Consider the following 22,395-nt stretch of genomic DNA (forward strand, 5'->3'; position numbering starts at 1 on the left):
TTTTTAAAGGTTTTTCATCTGTATTATGAAATTTTAAGTGTCGTCTAAAATGTTTTGTTTATAAATAAAAAGTCAAATAAATGCCTAAAAAAAGTCACTGGCTTACTTAAATGTTTTGACTTTGTAATACATAATATAAAAGTTTCACCCTCTTATTTTCTAACATTTTATTTTTAGATGTTTTTCATCTTTATTATGAAATTTTAGGTGTTTTGTAAACTGTTTTGTTTATAAACAAAAAAATCACTGGCTTACCATTCGTTAAGCATACTTACATGTTTTGACATTTTAATAAAATATAATATTTAATATAAAAGTTTCATGATTATAACATCACAGGAAGCACATAATGAGTCATCACTTAACATCTGCTCATTTACTAACTTTTTACTTTTAGATTCATCTTTATTATGAAATTGTAAGTGTTTTGTTTATAAACAAATAGTTCAATAAATAAATAAAAAAACGTTGGTATTCCATTCATTAAAAATACTTAAATGTTTTGTCTTTTAATACAACATAGTATAATAATACCAAAATATAATAGATTCATGACTGAAGCACATTTGGAGTCATTACATCACTTAAGATTTAAATATTTAGTAAGTTTTTATTTTTAGCTGTTTTTCATCTTTATAATGAAATTTTTGAGAGTTGTGTAAACTGTTTTGTTTAGAAACAAAAGTTTTAACAAATACAAAAAAATCAATGGCTTGCCATTCATTAAGCATTCTTGTATGTTTTGACATTTTCATATAAAATAATCTAATATAACAATAGTTCCATAATTAAGACATCACATGAGTGATTACATCACTTTAAATCTGCATATTTACTAACTTGTGAACACATAATGCCCAAAATCTCCTGAAGACTTGCATACTGTTGAGTCCAAGAAAAGTTGTCCTTCATTACTCTACTTAAATTATTACTTTAAAGAATGTGCTCTGTATTAAATGACAATAATTAACACTTTGCTGCAGATCTTAAGCGTGAACACAGCTGACAATCAATCAATCAATCTATAAACAACTGTAGGCTACTCACGTGTCAAACATTTATAATAAATCAGCTCCTGATTGTCGTTTTCATTTAGCATTTGGCTTGTTCCAAAACTACGTAATGAGGACACTAAGAAGTTTAGTTTTACAACTTACTTCTAAAGCACGTATATTCATGTGGAAAACTAGTTTTACACTTTAACTCGTATGTTTTGGCGCATTACTCCGAGCTTTGTTTGATTAAAGTGTTGTCACGGTATCCAAACTCTGACTTGAGTCAATTTTTAGTATTCATCCACAAACGCTCTTGAAACTAAAGTTGACGCGAACGAACAAGAGACAATTAAGGAAGAACCTCTTACAACGCGTTTGAAAACCACAAAGGGAGATGACGCATGTGAAAAAGCTTAAAAGACGTCACCAAACACGCAAAATGAACTTTACAATCCATCGACACCCAAACAAGCCGACCGTGAGTTTCGAACCGCTGCGCTTTGCTCGTCGTTGCGCGCAGCGCTGGAGAGCCTTGCGCCATTGCGCGCACTCTCCTGCCTCACATAAGCTGAAAATCAGCACCAAACACAAATAATATGGTTAACAACCGTCATGCGAATCTAATCAGCCTTCGAAAGCCTTCGTAATCACACGCGGAATCGAAACCGAGCCCTCTCTTCGCCATCCACACACCGAACAACAAAACCAAGACGCCATTTTCTGCAAAACAACCGCGTTCGGAGAGGAAACGCGACGCTTTTACGTGTTTAAAACGCGTTTCATCAAAGCTTTTGAAGCTTAAACGAAGCCTCTGACTGTTCTTACCGATATAATCCGTAGATTCCCGGAAGATACTTCGACTTTGACTCTCAGAGCTCTTGGATGGTGTGTGACGCCTCCACGCGCATGAATGTGACTCTCCAGCACATGCACGTGCCCGACTGAGCAAACACTGGAGATCTATCTGGGTGCCGTGACCTAGTGCTTCGAGATCTGGGCCGCTCTGAGAGGTTACGTGTTCGAGTCGCGTAAGAGTTGATTCGCGAACTATCACTGAAGACATTTAAACTTTAAAAAGATTAATCCAGGACTAATAGGTTTACAGTAAATCACTTTGACCATCATGCAAATGCCAATGCAAATACATTTACGTAACAAAATGTAAAGTTTCTAAAAAATAAAGGACATTTTTGACAGAAGTTGATTTTTTTATGAATGCATACGAACTCAAAAAGTTTCTTTATATATTTGTATTAAATCTATTTTTAATCATTATACGTTAATGCATATGCATTTTAAAGTTAACTGAAATAAATTTAAAGTTAATTAAAAAACTGCAGTGTTTATGTACAGTACAGACCAAAAGTGTGGACACACCTTGTCATTCAAATGAATGAGAAAGTGTGTTCAAACTTTTGGTCTGTACTGTATATAAACACTGCAGTTTTTTAATCAACTTTAAATTTATTTCAGTTATTATTATTATTATTATTATTATTATTATTATTTGTACGACCATATATATATATATATATATATATATATATATATATATATATATATATATATATTAGTTTTAAGTTATAATAGCCCAATTAAAGTGCATTTTAAAGATTTTAAATACTGATTTTTCTGAAATGTAGGCTATATCTTCCATAAATGTAAGATTTTATGACTGCTATAAAATCTTAGCTAATTAACTAGGCATGTAGTAGGCCTATCGATATTTATAATATTAAGATGTTATTTAGCCTAATAAAACGAACTTTTTTTTATATCAATGATCAATGATCAATATTTAGATGCACATTAATCGGATCCGAAAAAATAAATGAATATAATGTAAACACTGACCTCAGGTGCCTGCGTTGCTAGGAAACCGCCACCCGAGTTCCCGCGCGAAAATTCTTTTATATGAGAACGCGCTTCTCTGTTGTTTATAAACTTATAAACTCCTGCTCGTGCACGTCAAACGCAGGCCGCAAAACTAATGATAGATAGATAGATAGATAGATAGATAGATAGATAGATAGATAGATAGATAGATAGATAGATAGATAGATAGATAGATAGATGATAGATAGATAGATAGATAGATGATAGATAGATAGATAGATAGATAGATGATAGATAGATAGATAGATAGATAGATAGATAGATAGATAGATGATAGATAGATAGATAGATAGATAGATAGATAGATAGATAGATAGATAGATAGATAGATTTATTATAACTAATAACCTAGATATTAACTATTTATTTATAACTAATAGCGTTGATTTATTATTTTAAGTTTTTTGAACGATAGATATTATATATTTATTATAGGCTAACTAATAGCGTAGATAGATATTAACTATTTATTTATTATATAATAGCGTTGATTTATTATTTTAAGTTTTTTGAACGATAGATAGATAGATAGATAGATAGATAGATAGATAGATAGATAGATAGATAGATAGATAGATAGATATATTATAACTAATAACCTAGATATTAACTATTTATTTATAACTAATAGCTATTTATTTATTACTAATAGCGTTGATTTATTATTTTAAGTTTTTTTGAACGATAGATAGATAGATGATAGATAGATTTATTATAATAGCATAGATATTAACTATTTATTTATTATATAATAGCGTTGATTTATTATAAGTTTTTTGATAGATAGATATTATATATTTATTATAACTAATAGCATTAATTTATTATTTTAAGTTTTTTGAATGATAGATAGATAGATGTATAGATATTATATATCATTATAACTAATAGCGTTAATTTATTATTTTAAGTTTTTTGATAGATAGATAGATATTATATATCATTATAACTAATAGCGTTCATTTATTATTTTAAGTTTTTTGATAGATAGATAGATATTATAATCATTATAACTAATAGCGTTCATTTATTATTTTAAGTTTTTTGATAGATAGATAGATAGATAGATAGATAGATAGATAGATATTATATATCATTATAACTAATAGCGTTAATTTATTATTTTAAGTTTTTTGATAGATAGATAGATAGATAGATAGATAGATAGATAGATAGATAGATAGATAGATAGATAGATAGATAGATAGATAGATAGATAGATAGATAGATAGATAGATAGATAGATAGATAGATCTCAAATGAAGAACACAAGTCAGCAGGTAAGAAAAATGTATTTCTGTAACAGCTGAAATGCAAAATATCATCAAACCTGAAAATACACATCTATATCATTGAGAACACATGGGCCAACAGGACACAAACTGTATAAAGGACACAGGAGCTCGTCTTAGGAATGAGATAAATGCCTATGAACACCTCTTATGTCAGATTTAGAGAGTCCAGGTATAAAAATAAGGCCTTAGAAATCTTTACAATTGTTATGGCTGGGTCACATCGAAGCACTGAAGGTGTGGCTCTAGAGTACATCTACATTATACGCATCTGTGGACAGGAGATGTGATGTGCTTGGGAATAAGCTTGTGCAGTGTTATGACAAACCATCTAGATAGCAGTGACATTCACTAATAATGGCAAAGTAGTAGTATGCACACATCCAACAATACACATCAGTAGACCAACTGAACAGAATGGAGAACATTACAGAATTAATTCATATCGCTTGACGTGGAAGCAAGAGTGTGTCTTTCACAGAAAACTCTGCGTGTGATTCTGAGTTCAATGTGTAACCGAAAATGTAGCTTACAATATACAGTTATTCAAATTAAAACAATGATGATTGGAATCACACCCCATTTCTTGAAAAATCAGCCATTAAGCTACTTAAAAAAGTTGAATGAATACAGGAATAAAATGCAAACCAAAATAAATAAATAATAACAATACCGAATAAAGAAAAGTAAAATTAAAAACTACGAAACAAATAAAAATTTAATTAAATATAGAAATAAGAATAAGAAATTCAGAATTGCAATTAAAAGGTCCAAAATCTAAATTGTGAGATATAAACTCAGAATTGCAATAATAAAATCAATTGTGATAAAAAAGAAAAAACTGCAAGACATAAATCCAGTTCTCACAATTCTGACAGATATTGACTATAAAAAGTCAGAATTGTAAAAATTGAGACTTCATGTCTTGCAATTTTGACTTTTCTCAAAATTGTGAGAAACAAAATCCAAATGTGAGATATAAACTCAGAATTGCAATTAAAGTCAGAATTGTGAGAATTGAATTTATATCTTGCAACTAAAAAAAAAAAAGTCAAAACTACGAGAAATAAATTCAGTTCTCACAATTCTGCCGAATATTGTGAAATACACTCTGAATGTAAAAATTTGTACTTTTTTTCTCAAAACTGGGAGAAATCCGAATTATGAGACTCGGGAATTTCGACTAAAAAGTCAGAATTGTAAAAATAGGCATTTTTTTTAATTAAAATTGCGATACAAAATCTAAATTGTGAGATATAAACTTAGAATTGTGAGAATTGAGTTTATATCTCACAATTTTAACTTTTTTTCTCAAAATTGCGAGAAGCAAAATCCGAATTGTGAGACATAAACCCAGAATTGCAAAAAAGTTTAGATGTCACAATTTTGACTTTTTTTTCTCAAAATTGTAAGAAACAAAATCTTGTGAGAAACAAAATCTAAATTGTGAGATATAAACTCAGAATTGTGAGAATTGAGTTTGTATCTCGCAATTCTGACTTTATTTCTGAGAATTGCGAAAAACAAAATCTGAATTGTGAAATATAAACTCAGAATTGTGTAAATTGAGATTTCATATCTTGCAAATTTGACTTTTCTTAAAATTGTGAGAAACTGAATCCAAATTGTGAGACATAAAACTCTTGTTTTTGCAATTAGAGTCAGAATTGTGAGAACTGAGAGTTTATATCTTGCAATTTTGACTTTTTTCCTCGAAATTGCGGGAAACTAAATCTAAATTGTGAGATATAAACTCAGAATTGCAATTACAAAGTCAGAATTGTGTGTGTTTTTTTTTTTAGAAACAAAGCAAAAATTGCAAGATACAAAATCCAAATTGTGAGATATAAATTCAGAATTCCAATTAAACACTCATAATTGTAAAAATTGCAATTGCAAATCTTGCAAGTTTGACTTTTGTATCAAAATTGCAAAAAAAATCTAAATCTGACTGGGAGATATTAACTCAGAATTGTGAAAATTTTAAGAAAAATCCGAGATATAAAGTCACAATTCTACAATACATATTGCAATTCAAAACATCTTGCAGAATTGCAATTAAAGTCAAGAGTTTATATCTTGCCATTTTTACTTTTTTTTTTTTTTTCAAAATTCCATGAAACAAAATTCTACTTGTGAGCTATAAACTCAGAATTACGAGATTAAAAGTTGCAATTTTTTTTTCTTAATTCTGTGAAAGAAATAGACTTCCATAATAAAAAAAATAAAAATAAAATAAATACAAATAATTTTAAAAATTAAAAGTAAAATGTAAAAGTACAAAACAAACAAAAAGAAATAAAAATATATAAATAAAAATTGCACTACTATGCCAATGGTGACATTCAATAATTTCTACAAGAGGGACGTGTTTCTGTATAATAATAATAATAATACTTCATAGCTTAGTTGCAGTTCAACATTTCCAGTTGATGAACTGTAGTACACAGAGATTTGTGGCACTAGTGGAAAAAAAAAAGAGCCATAAGGTCAAAAAGGGGTACCATGATTATATCATGACTGTATTACAATTTCATTCTGATTCATTCGGTTCACTTAAGTGGTCCTTCACGCTATTCTGAAAAAATATATATATTATTATGTCAATAATTCCATAGAATAATCTCTAACGATTGACGTGCAATGGGAAAAAGGCAAAACATGTAACCGAACAGCTGCATCCAGGCAGTTTTCTTCTTTGTGACGATAAAAAGACCTTGAAACATTACAGCGCCAAATCCACATGGAAGCACTTCACCCATAAAACATGGTGTGGAAGGGATCCGGGGTTGGTTTCTAGCTCTGGTAGCTGACCTACGGACAGTTTCGCATTGGCAGCAAGGCAACACGGTAATAATCAGGGGTAAAGAGCCTTCACAGCAAACACAAGCTGGGTTCACAGAGCGTATTGTCTTTGCACAGTCTGAACAACTATACATAATTATTTCTCCTTAGAAATTCATATAGCAATACTTTTTTAAAATATATAAATAAAAGAGTACTCAAATCCTGAAAAAAAAAAAAAACTAAAAGTGTGAAAAAGGGATCTTTACAGGAGTTCTGGCTTCTTAAAACAGTTCAGACCCATTTGCTGAAAACCTTGAGGCCATCCGAGATGTAGGTGAGTTTTTTCTTCATCAGGTTTGGAGAAATGCAGCATTGGATCACTTGCTCACCAATGGATGTGAATGGGTGCCGTCAGAACGAGAGTCCAAACGGCTGATAAAAACATCATAATAATTCACAAGTAACCCAAACTACTCCAGTCTTTCAATTAACATCTTGTAGGAAACAAATCAAGTCAAATTAAGACATATTTAACTATCTATAATCCATAATATTAAGGTGCTTTTATCAGCTGTTTAGACTCTAAATCTGACGGCACCCATTCACTGCATGGTATCCATTGGTGAGCAAGTGACATACACTCCTAAAAATAAAGGTGCTTTAAAAGGTTCTTCAAGCGATGCCATAGAAGAACCATTTTTGGTTCCACAAAGAACCATTCAGTCAAAAGTTCTTTAAAGAACCATCTCTTTCTTACCTTTTTATAATCGGAAGAACCTTCTTTCGCCACAAAGAACCTTTTGTGAAGCTGAAAGGTTCTTCAGATGTTAAAGTTTCTTTAAGGAACCATTTAGACAAAAAAGGTTCTTGTATGGCATCGTGAAGCACCTTTGTTTTTAAGAGTGCAATGCTGCATTTCTCCAAACCTGGTGAAGAAACAAACTCATCTTCATCTTGGATGTCCTGAGGTACATTTTCAGGAAATTTTCTTTTTCGGGTGAACTATTCCTTTAAATATTAATATTTTTGAGCTAAGACTAAGACCTTCTCAGAGAATAAACGCAAAAATGGATCATAATTGTAAATTAGGACAAATGTCTTAATGCAAAACCAAAATTATCCTGAAAAAAACAACAAAAAGTGCAAAAGAGATCTTTACAGGAGTTGTGGCTCCTAAAAGCAACAGTTCAGACAAATTTGCTGAAAACCTTGAGACCATCCGAGATGTAAATGTTTGTTTCTTCATCAGGTTTGGAGAAAGGCAGCATTGCGTCACTTGCTCACCAATACATGTGAATGGGTGCCGTCAGAATGAGAGTCCAAACGGCTGATAAAAATATCACAGAAATCCACACCAATCCAGTCCATCAGTTCACATCTTGAGAAGACAAAAGCTGTGTGTTTTGAGGAACCAAATCCATTATTAAGACATTTTTCCCTTAATAGAGTCCATAATGAGTCCATATGGTGGATTTGTTAGTTGTTTGGGCTCTCATTTTGATGGCACCCATTCACTGCAGAGGATCCGTTTGGGGGCAAGTGATGAAATGCTAAATTTCTCCAAATCTGATGAAGAAACAAACTCATCTACATCTTGGATGTCCTGAGGAAGAGTACATTTTCAGAAAATGTTCTTTTTCGGGTTAACCATTCCTTTAAATACTAGGATTTTTAAGCTATGATGAAGACCTTCTCAGAGAACAAACAAGATAAAATGGATCATAATAGTAAATTATGACAAATGTCTCAATGCAAAACCAAAACGATCTAGAAACCTGTTCAGAAATAGTCATTATTTGGCAACTCTGTGCAATTCTTCGCACTTCACCTTTGATCTCAACACGAAATGCTGTCAAATTGAATATTCAGAGAGACTTTAAAAAAAATCTATCATGGTGACATATTATTGCCATATAATTTATTATAATGCGTAAAAAAAAAATTGCAAAATGAGGCCAGGAACACTTATAGTGCTGTTCAAAAAATTTGGGATAGGTAAAATATTTCGCTTTTTAAAAAAGTTTCTTTTGCTCACCAAGGCTGCATTTATTTGATCAAAAATACAGTAAAAATGGTAAAATTGTGATATATTTTTAACATTTCAAATAACTTTTTTCCATGTGAATATAAATTAAACTGTAATTAATTTCGGTGATGCAAAGCTGTATTTTCAGCATCATTACTCCAGTCTTCAGTGTCACATGATCCCTCAGAAATCATTCTAATATGCCGAATTGCTGCTTGAAAAATTTTTTTTTTCTGGAAAATGATTTTTTTTTAATAGTAAGTTCAAAAGAACAGCATTTTTGATCAATTTAATCCTTGAGTCCTTTAGTACTTCAGTGGAAATGGTCAGTAAACAGAAAACATTTCTTCATTAACTCTTTGAGAAGGTCTTCTTTTCCGACGGTTAAACACTAAAAGGTGCATGTATGACCTAACAACATCTTTACAAAAACAAAATTGGCAACAGACCTCGACCGACTGCCAATACTGGCTCACAGCAATGTACCTTTCCTCTAAAAAAAGACTGGGATCCTGCGGGTACATCATGGTTTCAGTAAGTATTCCTTAAAAACAGAATCAGAGAATAAATGAAACAAGGCCCTTTCATAAGCAACCATCTGTAGGTCTATAAAGAAACATCCGACTGAGGAAGATAGAAAGCACTAAATCCTTGAACCTCTGAGAGACACTAACAATAAATACAAAACAAAACAATTATAATAAAAGATATGTACACACATTTCCAACAATAGGGTCTCTATAATACTTTAAACCTTTAAAATGGCATACAAATATACGTCTGCTCAACTTGTGTGAAGCACTAAATCAGGTCAGTTAGAAAATTAATAAAGGATAAATTATTATACAAAAGTCGCTTTACAACAGGGGATGCGAGTCCTGGCTTTTTGTTTGTTTGTTTTCAATCCACAAAAACAAAAAAAGAAATACTCAAAAACCTGAATTCATCCAATTTAGAAAAATACAACTTGCCGAAAAAGCGTCTGTAAAAGATTCCCTTGTTTGAAACGTTCCTTTGTACGTAGTTCACACATGAAATTAAGTGCACTTTAGATCGACACGGTTGAGTCCGAAGGGTGTTCCTTCATCTACGTGAAAACAAAAATAAAACTCCGTATCGCTGAATGTCTGAAACGTGGTTAAATCATAATCTGAATTTGCAAGAAACTGAAATTCGTGTGATTCTGAAAGGAAACGAGAGATAGACTGGCAGATGAAGCCTTTAATCCTAATGGGAACGGAACGGAAGAAGCCGGAAAGGAGGACTCGACTCAACCGTAGAGAGATAAGAGGCAGCGGTGGGATAAAGGCAGGAGGACAGACACAGTGCTGGCGTCCCACGTCTGCAGCCCTCGCAGGACGTCCGGAGCTCTTCTCAAACTCACACTGCATCAGTGAGGGACCTTGGGCTACAAAATAGGTCAGTGGTTAGTAGGTTTGCATACATTTGCAGGCAAAGACTGAAAGTGACATTCATGAGATGAAAGTAAAATGCAAATAATGCACGGAAATAATGTAGGAAGTATCAAAGTATCATTTCCAAGGTTCTTATACCTGTGGAACTATAACTATAACTATAACTACAGCACACAAAATTAGAAAAAAAAAAAATATAGTCATTAGAAAATTCCATGATTTTAAATCAATTACATAAATGATAAAAAAAAATAACAAAACACTAGAAAAATATAGTCACAAAATGCATTGAATTTAAATAACTTTTCCAAATAATATATATTTTGAATATAAACATGAAAAATATATATAGAATTATATATATTAAATTATACAAATATTATTAGTCTATGCTAGTCTAAAAAAAAACATGATTTTAAATAACTTATAATTTTAAATGTTTGAAAATAATGTTAGAAATATATAATTCAAATAAATCGTAATATATTTAATTTCTTATTAAAGAGTTTTTGCACGTGGTTATATTTTAGGAAATTATTAAATGTAAATTGCTATATTATTATTATTATTATTAATAAATATACCTTTTTTTATTATACATGGTTTTTGTCAAACATTAAGGAAAAATTCTCAAAATAATAGAAAAAATATAATATATATATTATATTATATTATATTATATTATATTACATTATATTATTTTATATTAAATTACATTACATTACATTACATTACATTACATTATATTATATTATATTATATTATATAACAGATATATTATTCCTAGGAAAAGTTCTAAATTTCAGGATTTTTTGGGAAAAAAAATCATTTATGGTCACTAGAAAAATTCTCTATTTTAAATAACTTATTATTAATCTAAAAATAAAACAAATAATACCCATATTTTATAATATTATAATATATTATATATATACATATATAAAATATTATAATCTTTTTCCAAAACAGAAAAAATAGTAAAAAACATATAATAAAAACATATAGAGAATATATGTTTGCTATCAAAAACACTCATTACACAAATCTGAACTTTGCAAAATATTTTAACAATATTTATTATTTATTACAAAATATATATGAATTTAGAATAAAATATATTTTTCTAAAAAAATAAGCATTTTTCTAATTTATATAAATATTTTTATTTCCATTAAAACTTATTTATACATTACTAAATTTAATGTTTATAGTATACAAAAAAAAATTATATTCTAATTTTGAAATATTATAAATATTTTCCAGGTCTGCAAATCACAATATTGAAATTCCTTACATTGTATAAGATATTTTTCTTTATAATATATTCTTCCTACAATATAATATATAACTAAATAGCTGTTAATGCCTAAATGAAATGCAATATATTTTTATATAACCTATTGCAAAATATTTTTTCTCTTTTTTCGGTTTTTTTTTTTTTTTGAAAAAACATGCTGCATTTTTTATCATCATGTCCTGCTAAAAATTCTCTCTGGAGTGTGTTTTACCTGTCTGGGCAGGGCGCTGTGGGCAGTTTCGGCGACGGACGACAGCAAACCGCTGCTGCTCTTCCTGAATATCCCGTCCAGTGCTGTGGATTTGGTGCTTTTGCTGGGTTTGTCGCTGCCAGCGCTCGATCCAGAGCTCTTCCTCTTCCTCCCATCAGAGGATGCGTGGGGCAGCGGGCTGTGGGACGAGACGGCCCCGTGATCCCCGGTGAGCGCCTGCGGGAGGGACAGCTCCACGCTCCCGTACCTGTCCTGGTCTCTCGGCCCCTGGCCCCCCGGCCGAGGCTTGGCCCGAACGCTGAGGGCCGCCGTCCCGTTACTGATGTGCGCCGCACCCAATGGCAGATGGTAGCTGTTCCCGCTGCTCGTGCTCCTTCGTGACTCAGAGGCGGGAGGCGCTTTCCGCTTTTTAGATGCCGTTCCGTCCCCTGAGGCTTTGGGCGGTTTGGCCGGTTTATTCCGCTGCGGTCTGGGTCCGGGTTGGGGGTCCCGGATGCAGAAAACCCCAGCGCCGTTATGAGAGAAAGAGGTGGAATACGAGACCATGGAGACGCCGTCCAGAGGAGCCGCGAGCGCGTGGTTGGGGACGAATGGAGAGCCGAGGGGAGAAACTTCAGTCGGACTCGTCATGCTCTCCACGGCTAGGGGGACTTTTCTGTGACAAACAGGATATGACATCACCAGTGTGTGGCAGGAAGCCATGTGGCATGTTAACCTAAATGACGTGCATTTACAAACTGAAAGAAATGTTCTGTGCCTTTGTGAAACCTTAACGTTAATTTTTATTCATTTCAGCCCAAAATCTCACCGAGAATATCTGGGTCATTTTTCACCTTAGAACAATGCCGATAAAAATATTTTTGTTTGCATTTAAATTTGCATTATATTAAAAAAAAATATAAAAAAAAAATAAAAAAAAATAAATAAATAAATAAATTAAAAAAAAAAAACATAAAAAATTAAAAAAAAAAAAAAAAAAAAAAAAAAAAATATATATATATATATATATATATATACACACACACAGGGTGGGCCATTTATATGGATACACCTTAATAAAATGGGAATGGTTGGTGATATTAATGTCCTGTTTGTGGCACATTAGTATCTTGAATAGTATACTAATGTGCCACAAACAGGACGTTAATATCACCAACCATTCCCATTTTATTAAGGTGTATCCATATAAATGGCCCACCCTGTATATATATTTATGAATATATTTTTGATACATTTTTAAACATGAATTGTGTCAGATGTTATAGAGAATGTAGTTAAATAAATAAAAAATGAATTAAAAAAATATTATTTGTAAATGTGCTTAACTGCCTTATAAATTATTTACTAATACAATATTTATTTATTTAAATTTTTATTTACCATTATTCAACATCATATTTATGGCATTATTAAGTGTAACAGTGTTTAAAATGATTATTAATAAATTAGAGTATTAAACAAAGACAATTAAAGATGATTAATTTTATTTCCTATGATTTTTAGGAGAAAATAAAATGTACCCTAAAGAATATTAAGCTTATTTTGGAGAACAGTAAAACATTAAAAAAAAAAAAAAATTAAATATGTGAATCAGAATAAAATTATATTTAAAATTACATTTTAATAATCATTTTTATTTATTATATTTATGACATTATTTATTTTAATAATATGTATGTAATAATATGTAAATATGATTAATAAAACATAATAATTTACATTTATTTTTTTGTTTAGTAATGTTATAAAATAAAACATCATGAATACTGTATATAAAAATAGATTTAATTTATAAGCGTAAAGAAAAAAATATACAGCGTAAAAAAATAAGCCTATTTTTGAAACAGTACGATTTTTTAGCATTGTAACATTTTAATGCCAATACAAAATATATATTTTTAATTATTATTAAACAGAATAACTGTTAATGCAAATGTCCACATGCCAATGCAATATATTTTTATATATTTTAATGAAAAATATTTTCCTCTTGATTATGGAATAATTAAAATTATTATAAATACATATATTTTTTGTGAATTTGCTTAAGCATAATGAAAATATTTAATAATATAATATATATATATATATATATATATATATATATATATATATATATATATATATATTTGAAAAGTCTTTCAACAATCACATTTATGACATTATTCAGTTTAATAATATTTAAATATGATCAATAAAAAATACAATCATTTATGTATAATTATTTGTTTAAACAAATGTTATAATTAGAATCATAATTTATTTATGTTTAAATATTTGTGTAATAATGACAGAATAAAACATCAGGAATATATTTAATATACTTAATTTCTTATGATTTTGGGGTGGAAATAAAAATCAGCATAAAGAAAATTAAGCTTATTTGGGGAACAGTAAGATTTAAAAATATTTATTATGGGGGAAAAAAATCTACTTTATTTAAAACATTTTATATTACATTGTTATTTATAAAAAAAAAATCTGCATAAAGAAAATTAAGTCCATTTTAAGGAACAATAAGGTTTTTTTATTTAGTTTTTAGTTGTATTATTATTATTATTGTTATCAGAAAAATACATCTAATGGAAACATATATAGAGAATATATTGTATGCTAGAAAAAAAATCCAAACTTTTAAAAATATTATTTAAAATTATTTATTATAACAAAATGTAATTATTTATTTAAAATATTTTTAATTATAAAAAAAATCTGCATAAAGAAAATCAAGTCCATTTTAGGGAACAGTAAGGTTTTTTTATTTAGTTTTTAGTTTTATTATTATTATTATTATAATCAGAAAAATACATCTAATGGAAACATATATAGAGAATATATTGTATGCTAGAAAAAAAAAAAACTTTTAAAAATATTATTTAAAAATATTTATTATAACAAAATGTAATTATTTATTTAAAATATTTTTAATTATAAAAAAAAATCTGCATAAAGAAAATCAAGTCCATTTTAGGGAACAGTAAGGTTTTTTGCATTGCAACAATTTAAGGTGGCTATATTTCTATGCCAATAATAAATTGTCCTAATACCAATGCAATATATTTTTATATATCTTAACGCAAATTATTTATTCTCTTGATTTTGTGGTGAAATACGACCACAATATTTAATTAATTTGTGATTTCCTAAATGACGGAAAAACAAGTGAAGACGTAAATTCTGAGCAAATGAAGCCATAGTTGTGCAAGCAGACAGACAAACGTATAACTGTGGTTCATACGGGACGCTCACCTCCACATGAGAGAGTTGACGTGTTTCTCCACCATGCAGTGGAGCGCCAGCCGCACCCGATCCCACCGTCTGTCGAACACGTAATGCCCCCGTCCCATCAACCGACTGCTGAACGCACAACACTAAAGACGAGAGACAATGCATTTTCACAATACTGCCCTACAAAGGCAAAGTGCAGTAACTACGGCAACACTGAAACTGAGAAAAATGCCTTTAAAATTTTTACACCATATGTGACCCTGGACCACAAAACCAGTCATAAGGTTAAATTTTACAAAACTGAGATATATACATCATATGAAAGCTCAATAAATAAGCTTTCTATTGATGTATGGTTTGTTAGGATAGGACAATATTTGGCTGAGATACATCTATTTGAAAATCTGAAATCTAAGGGTGCAAAAAATCAAAATACTGAGAAAATCACCTTTAAAGTTGTCCAAATTAAGTTCTTAGCAATGCATATTACTAATCAAAAATTACATTTGGATAGGTTTACAGTAGGAATTTTGCAAAAAATCTTCATGGACCATGATCTTTCCTTAATTTCCTAATGATTTTTGATATAAAAGAAAAATCAATAATTTTGACCCATACAATGTATTTTTGGCTATTGCTACAAATATACCAGTGTTGTTTTCGTCAACGATGACGATGACGAAATCATTTCGTTGACGCCACTTTTTTTCATGACGATAACGAGACGATGACGAGATAAAAATGGCTCGTTGATGACTAAAACATGACGAGACGTGTGTGAGTTTTCGTTGACGAGACGAGAATAGACGGAAATGTTAGTGGGTGGTCCGTCAGACGTTTAAAATGCATGACATTTCCGCTTATTGTGCATGCCAATTAAAACCTAAAATGTATCTGATGCTATGGCAAGCCGTTTTAGCATTAAATACTCTTTGCTATACTAGTATGGCAAGCCGTTTTAGCATTCCATCCTTGTTTGTCTTTTATGTTCTAAAACATTCCTTCATTATTGTAATTATTGGTGAAAATAGTCGATCCGGAAGCTCACATTGTGTTGAACTATAGATCTGCTGTTTTCAGAACTTATAAGTGACACTACCCAACTGCAAAATACTTACTGACCTACATTAATTTGTTAAAAGACTACTTTTTTCCCTTTTTTTGACTAAAACTAGACTAAAACCTTTTTGACTTTTCGTCAACTAAAATTGGACTAAAACTATCACATATAGAAGTGACTAAAATTTGACTAAAACTAAGAAGCATTTTAGTCCAAAAGACTAAGACTAAGACTAAATCTAAGATGGTTGTCAAAAACAACACTGAAATATACCCCAGCGACTTAAGACATATGTGACCCTGGACCACAAAACCAGCAATAAGGTTAAATTTTAAATATAAATCACCTTTAAAGTTGTCCAAATTAAGTTCTTAACAATGCATATTACAAATCAAAAATTACATTTTGATATATTTATAGTAGGAATTTTACAAAAAAAAACTTCATGGAACATGATCTTCACTTAATTTCCTAATGATTTTTGGCATCACATATGTGACCCTGGACCACAAAACCTGGGTCAAAATGATTGATTTTTCTTTTATGCCAAAAATCATTAGGAAATTATGTAAAGATCATGTTCCATGAAGATTTTTGGTAAAATTCCTACTGTAAACCTATCCAAATGTAATTTTTGATTATTAATATGCATTGCTAAGAACTTAATTTGGACAACTTTAAAGGTGATTTTCTCAGTATTTTGATTTTTTTGCACCCTTAGATTCCAGATTTTCAAATAGATGTATCTCGGCCAATTTTGTCCTATCCTAACAAACCATACATCCATGGAAAGCTTATTTACTGAGCTTTCATATGATGTATACATCTCAATTTTGTAAAATTTAACCTTATGACTGGTTTTGTGGTCCAGGGTCACATATATGGTATTAGTTTGGATTTTGTAGTTACTGCGATTTTGACACTCGCGTTTCTCTGAAACGGGACAAAATTGTACCAGGAGACTTTGCCACAAGCCAAAACGGTTGTCACAAAGCCCATTTTAAGCCTTAACTCAATTTTAACCAAATGTGTAGTTACTGCGCTTTGCCTTTGGAGGCTTACTCCATTTTTTTAAATGCTATATGCATAAACAGCAATATACAGGGTCCCAAATGTTGTATTGTAGTGGTTTGTTTCCGCTCACACTCATGGGTTGTGGGTGGTGTGGAGAATAGTGGCACAGCAGCTTCTCGGACTCCTCAGGGGGGTCGGTTTCTCCTTCATCGCTGGACAGACGCGAGTCTCCGCTGCAGCGCTGCCAGCTGGGCACAGGTTCAGGAGGAGGAACGGGAGGAGAGCTGAACACGACTGCACCGCCAGACGCTCTGAAAATAAAACACTCATTAAACTCGAGGAAAAACATTTTTCAGATTTAAAAAAAGAATCAAGTGAGTTAGATTTTAGCATTATTTACATACTTTAATATTAAGGTATTTTTAAATTTAATTTAATTTAATTATGTATTTATTTAAATTTTCATTTGTTTTGGTAATTGTGTAATGTGCTTTTGTCATTTTTTATTTTTGTATATTTAGCTTTAATTTATTTTATTTTAGTATTAGTTTTTAGTATTTTTAGTACTTACGCATTTTTTATTGCATAATTGCATAATTTTCTGTAAAATACATCTTTATACTAGTTACACAATCTTTTGCTGTTTCAGTTTAAACTTTAGTTGTATTATTATTTTGAAGTATTATTTATATACCATTATAGTATTCAATAATTTTTTTCTTAGTTTAAAATTTTAGTAATTTTATGTACTTTTGCCTTGTTTATATTTCTATTTAACTTTATCTATTTCATTTATTAATATTTTGAATTGGATTGTATTTTTCTATTTTAATTTAACTTTAATTTAATATTTTAATCGAACTTTTTTCCAGTTTTAACAATTTTATTATTTTATCTTATTTTATTTCATTTAGTTCCCAAGTTTAAACTATCTGTTATTTATTTATTTTATTCTTAAAATATTAGATTTTTTTCCAGTTTTAGTAATTTTCGCATTTAAATTATTATTATTTATATACCATTATAACATTATTCATTTTTATATTGTTTAAGTTTTAGTAATTTTGTTTAGTACTTTTTCCTTGTTTATATTTCTTTTTAACTTTATTTTTTTTTTAATTTATTAAAATTTTGAATTGGCTCTTAATTTTATGTTTCATCTTTTTTCCAGTTTTAGTAGTTTTATTATTTAAACTTTAAATTAAAATTTTATTTTTAAGCTGTCCTTTCTAATAATTTTTGTACTATAATTTATTTATTTATTTTATAGTAAAATATATTTTTTCCAGTTTTATTCATTTTCGCATTTAAATTATTATTTTGCAGTCTTATTTATATACCATTATAGTATTCAATATATTTTAATTTGTTTCTTTGTTTAAAATTTTGTTTAAGTTTTAGCCATTTTGTTTTGTAATTTTGCCTTATTTATATTTCTATTTAACTTTATTTATTTAATGTAATACTAATAATTGGCTTTTATTTTTATATTTACATTTTTATTCCAGTTTTAGTCATTTAATATTTTTTTTATTTTGAATTTTTTATTTCATTTAGTTGCCAATTTTACGTTGTCCTTCTAATAATTATTCATCTTCATACCATAATACTGAAAATATATGATATATGATAGTGATAATATTTATATTTTATTTTATTTATGTTATTTATATTTTTACTTTATTATTTTAACTAAAGTTTAGTTCAATAAATAAATTCAGAACTTCATTCGACAATTCAAAGTTTACCATCACTTAAAAATATTATTAAGATGTATTAAAATAGCAATTAAAACATTAATATTAATAAAATATATTTACATTGTTTAATATTAAAAATATTTATATTTAATATTCAATAAAAATGTTTTTTTTTAGGTTGTTTAAATATTCTTGTTTTTTTAATACACATTTTTTATATTTAACTTTATTTATTTAATTTATTAATATTGTGAATTGGCTTTTACCTTAACTTTTTTTCCAGTTTTAGTAATTTTACTATTTATTTATTTATTTTTATATTATTTATTTTATTTTATTTAGCTGCCAATTTTTATTTTAAGTTGTCCCTCTAATAATTATTCATCTTCATACTATAATACTGAAAATATGATGATAATATATGATAGTGATGATATTTATATTTTATTTTAACATTATTTTAACAAAAATCAGTTAAGTTCAATAAATAAATATGTATTATTATTTAAAATATTAATATTATTAAAATGTATTATTACCATTTAATATTAAAAATATGTATATTTAAAAATTCTGTATAAATATGTCGGGAAAAAATATAAATAAAAAAAGTCTATTATAGATATATTTTCTGATATATATTCTTATGAATGAAAGCACTTCAGTATAAAAGAAAACAAAAGCGTCCTGTACCTGTGTAAGTGTGAATTGGCCAGCTGCAGTTTGAGAGTGGGCGTGGTCTTGGCATTGGTACAGCTTGTGGATAGGCTGGCTGTTGTGTCATGTGACTGTGTGACCTGTGCTGATTGGCTGCCTGCTTGAACTTCCTTCTTCTGCCCCGTGTCCTTCTCCTTCGGCCGTCCCTTATGCTCCGCTAGAAGGATGTCGAAGTCATTCCTCCGTCCCGGGACGGCTCGCCGATGGGTCAGAGAGTGAGTCTACAGCAAACACAAACAGTTATGAACATCACCAGTCATCAATGACCAGATTAAATCAAATAACAGACGAATGAGTTACGATACTAACCTTACAAGTTAAAGATCGAGTGCAAGGCCGCTTTGTCTCTGGGTCCAAAACCCCACAGTGTTTATTAGGATCAAACACTCTCCCTGTACAACAAAACACAATATAAGAGTATTAGTTTGACTTGAGAACCACCAAACTCAGCCTAGCTCTTCAGACTGATCTCACTTAGTGTGCTTTATCTTTTCAGGCTGATCCAACTTGTAGTTTTCATAAAACTGAAGATTAAAAATCATAGAAATCCCATAGACTTACATTGAGGGATTGTTTAAATGAGCCAACACTATTCAAACTCCAACTGTCAAAATTCAAATTTAAACTGCCAGAATCCCTTGAGACTCATGCCGCGTTTGGACTGTTCCAATATGGCGGACGCATCTACGTGCTTGGAGCGGTCCAATGCGGTATCTACGTTTATATATATATATATATTTATATATATATATATATATATATATATATATATCTATGCTTCTCTCAACTATGTCTAATCTATTTAACTATCTAGCCTAGCTTAGCAACCACAATCAGGCTAGTAACTTGATAATCATGCTAGCAACTTTTTTATCATGCTAAAAACATGCTAGTAACTTGTCAGTCATGCGAATGACATGTAAATAACGTGCTAATCATGCTAGAAACATTCTAGCAACTTGCTAATCATGCTAGCAACTTGCTAGTCAGGCTAGAAACATGTTAGAAACATGCTAGCAATTTACTAATCATGCTAGAAACATGTTACCAACTGGCTAACCATACTAGAAACATTCTAGCAACTTGCTAATCATGCTAGAAACATTATAGCAACTTGCTAATCATGCTAGAAACATTATAGCAACTTGCTAATCATGCTAGCAACTTGCTAGTCAGGCTAGAAACACATTAGAAACATGCTAGCAATTTACTAATCATGCTAGAAACATGTTACCAACTGGCTAACCATACTAGAAACATTCTAGCAACTTGCTAATCATGCTAGAAACATTCTAGCAACTTGCTAACCATACTAGAAACATTCTAGCAAATTGCTAATCATGCTAGAAACATTATAGCAACTTGCTAATCATGCTAGAAACATTATAGCAACTTGCTAATCATGCTAGCAACTTGCTAGTCAGGCTAGAAACACATTAGAAACATGCTAGCAATTTACTCATCATGCTAAAAAAATCTGTTACCAACTTGCTAACCATACTTGAAACATTATAACAACTTGCTAAAGATGCTAGAAACATGCTAGCAACTTGCTAATCATGTTAAAAATTTGTTAATCATGCTAGACACATGCTAGTAAGTCAGACATGCTAATGACATGTAAATAATGTGCTAATCATGTTAAAACGTGTTAGCAACTTGCTAATCATGTTAGAAAAATGTTAGCAACTTGCTAATCATGCTAGCAACTTGCTAATCATGCTGGAAACATGTTAGAAACATGCTAGCAACTTGCAAATCATGTCAAAAACATTCTAATGACATGCTAGTAACTTGCTAATCATGCTAGAAACATGCTAATAACTTGCTATAAACGTTAACAACTTGCTAATGACATGCCAATAATGCAAGTAACAAGTTAATCATGCTAGAAACTTGCTAAACATGCTAGGAAAATGTTAGAGTTATGCTAACTACATTCTAATCATGTTAGCAACAAGATAATCATCTAATATTTCTATATAAAGTTAAAACCTTTAAGCTTTTACAGCCGCTTCAAACTTTCAAGCTAGGCTTTCTCAAGCAACCTAAAGTTCGTCTAGTTGTATATTACTATAAACATCACTGCTTTCACTCAATATCTCTTTTGCGCAAGAGACTCTAATCATTTCCATTCTTATGCAGACAGTGAGTTTGATTAGGAGCATATTTCAGACCTGAGCTTTTGTTTCTGAGAAATCGTGGTGAAGGCTGTTTTAAAATGCAGAATCGTGATCAAACATTGCAGTCCAGCTCACGGTGCTATCCGGAGCTTGCATAAACACTTGAAACTAGCCCAAACTCTCTGTAATAGATCGTGAGCGACTGTGGCGGCTGCTGGACGCAGCGGAGGATCTGGCGCCCGAAAGCAGCCAATTACAGCATAAATCAAACCTCCGCCGGGGCGAGAGCCCAGTAAACAACACACGGAGAGAGAGAGACGACTGACCCTCTGCTCAATGATAATCAGTTAGCGGAGGCTAGTTATGATTAAACATTCATGCTTCAGACCATAAACCACAGAACTTGGGTTTGGAAACAGATGATGGGACTTATTTGCATTTATTTATTTTGAATTAGCTATGTATTTTTTTGTAATTGGCATTAATTGTTATATTTTATATTCATTTTTTTTAGCTTTATTTTAATTCAGCATTAGTTTTAGTGATTTTAGTACTTCAGCTTATTTTATTACTTCTTTTAAGCATTATTTCACCTTTTTAAGTAATTTTTTTTATTAACAAAAAATATTTTTTT

At 30.1% G+C, this 22,395-nt stretch overlaps 2 protein-coding genes across 2 annotated transcripts in view; both read right to left on the bottom strand.

Moving 5' to 3' along the window:
• The window catches only part of LOC141333503 (zinc finger protein 800-like), a 17,770-nt gene extending 15,860 nt beyond the window's left edge, over positions 1 to 1,910 (bottom strand). Inside the window, exon 1 of the mRNA XM_073838523.1 lies at positions 1,821 to 1,910. The gene's annotated coding sequence lies outside the window, so the exon portion shown is untranslated. The remainder of the gene's footprint in view (positions 1 to 1,820) is intronic.
• LOC141333440 (ataxin-7-like protein 1) overlaps positions 1,442 to 22,395 on the bottom strand; it is a 27,656-nt gene continuing 6,702 nt past the window's right edge. Inside the window, exons 4-10 of the mRNA XM_073838455.1 lie at positions 19,948 to 20,030; positions 19,615 to 19,859; positions 17,352 to 17,532; positions 15,169 to 15,290; positions 11,920 to 12,574; positions 1,821 to 1,998; positions 1,442 to 1,563 (exon numbers count right to left, since the gene is read on the bottom strand). Of these exons, the coding sequence (XP_073694556.1) occupies positions 1,442 to 1,563; positions 1,821 to 1,998; positions 11,920 to 12,574; positions 15,169 to 15,290; positions 17,352 to 17,532; positions 19,615 to 19,859; positions 19,948 to 20,030 (1,586 nt within the window). The remainder of the gene's footprint in view (positions 1,564 to 1,820; positions 1,999 to 11,919; positions 12,575 to 15,168; positions 15,291 to 17,351; positions 17,533 to 19,614; positions 19,860 to 19,947; positions 20,031 to 22,395) is intronic.

This window comes from Garra rufa, chromosome 4 (genome assembly GCF_049309525.1).
Source record: "Garra rufa chromosome 4, GarRuf1.0, whole genome shotgun sequence".
Classification (NCBI taxonomy): domain Eukaryota; kingdom Metazoa; phylum Chordata; class Actinopteri; order Cypriniformes; family Cyprinidae; genus Garra; species Garra rufa.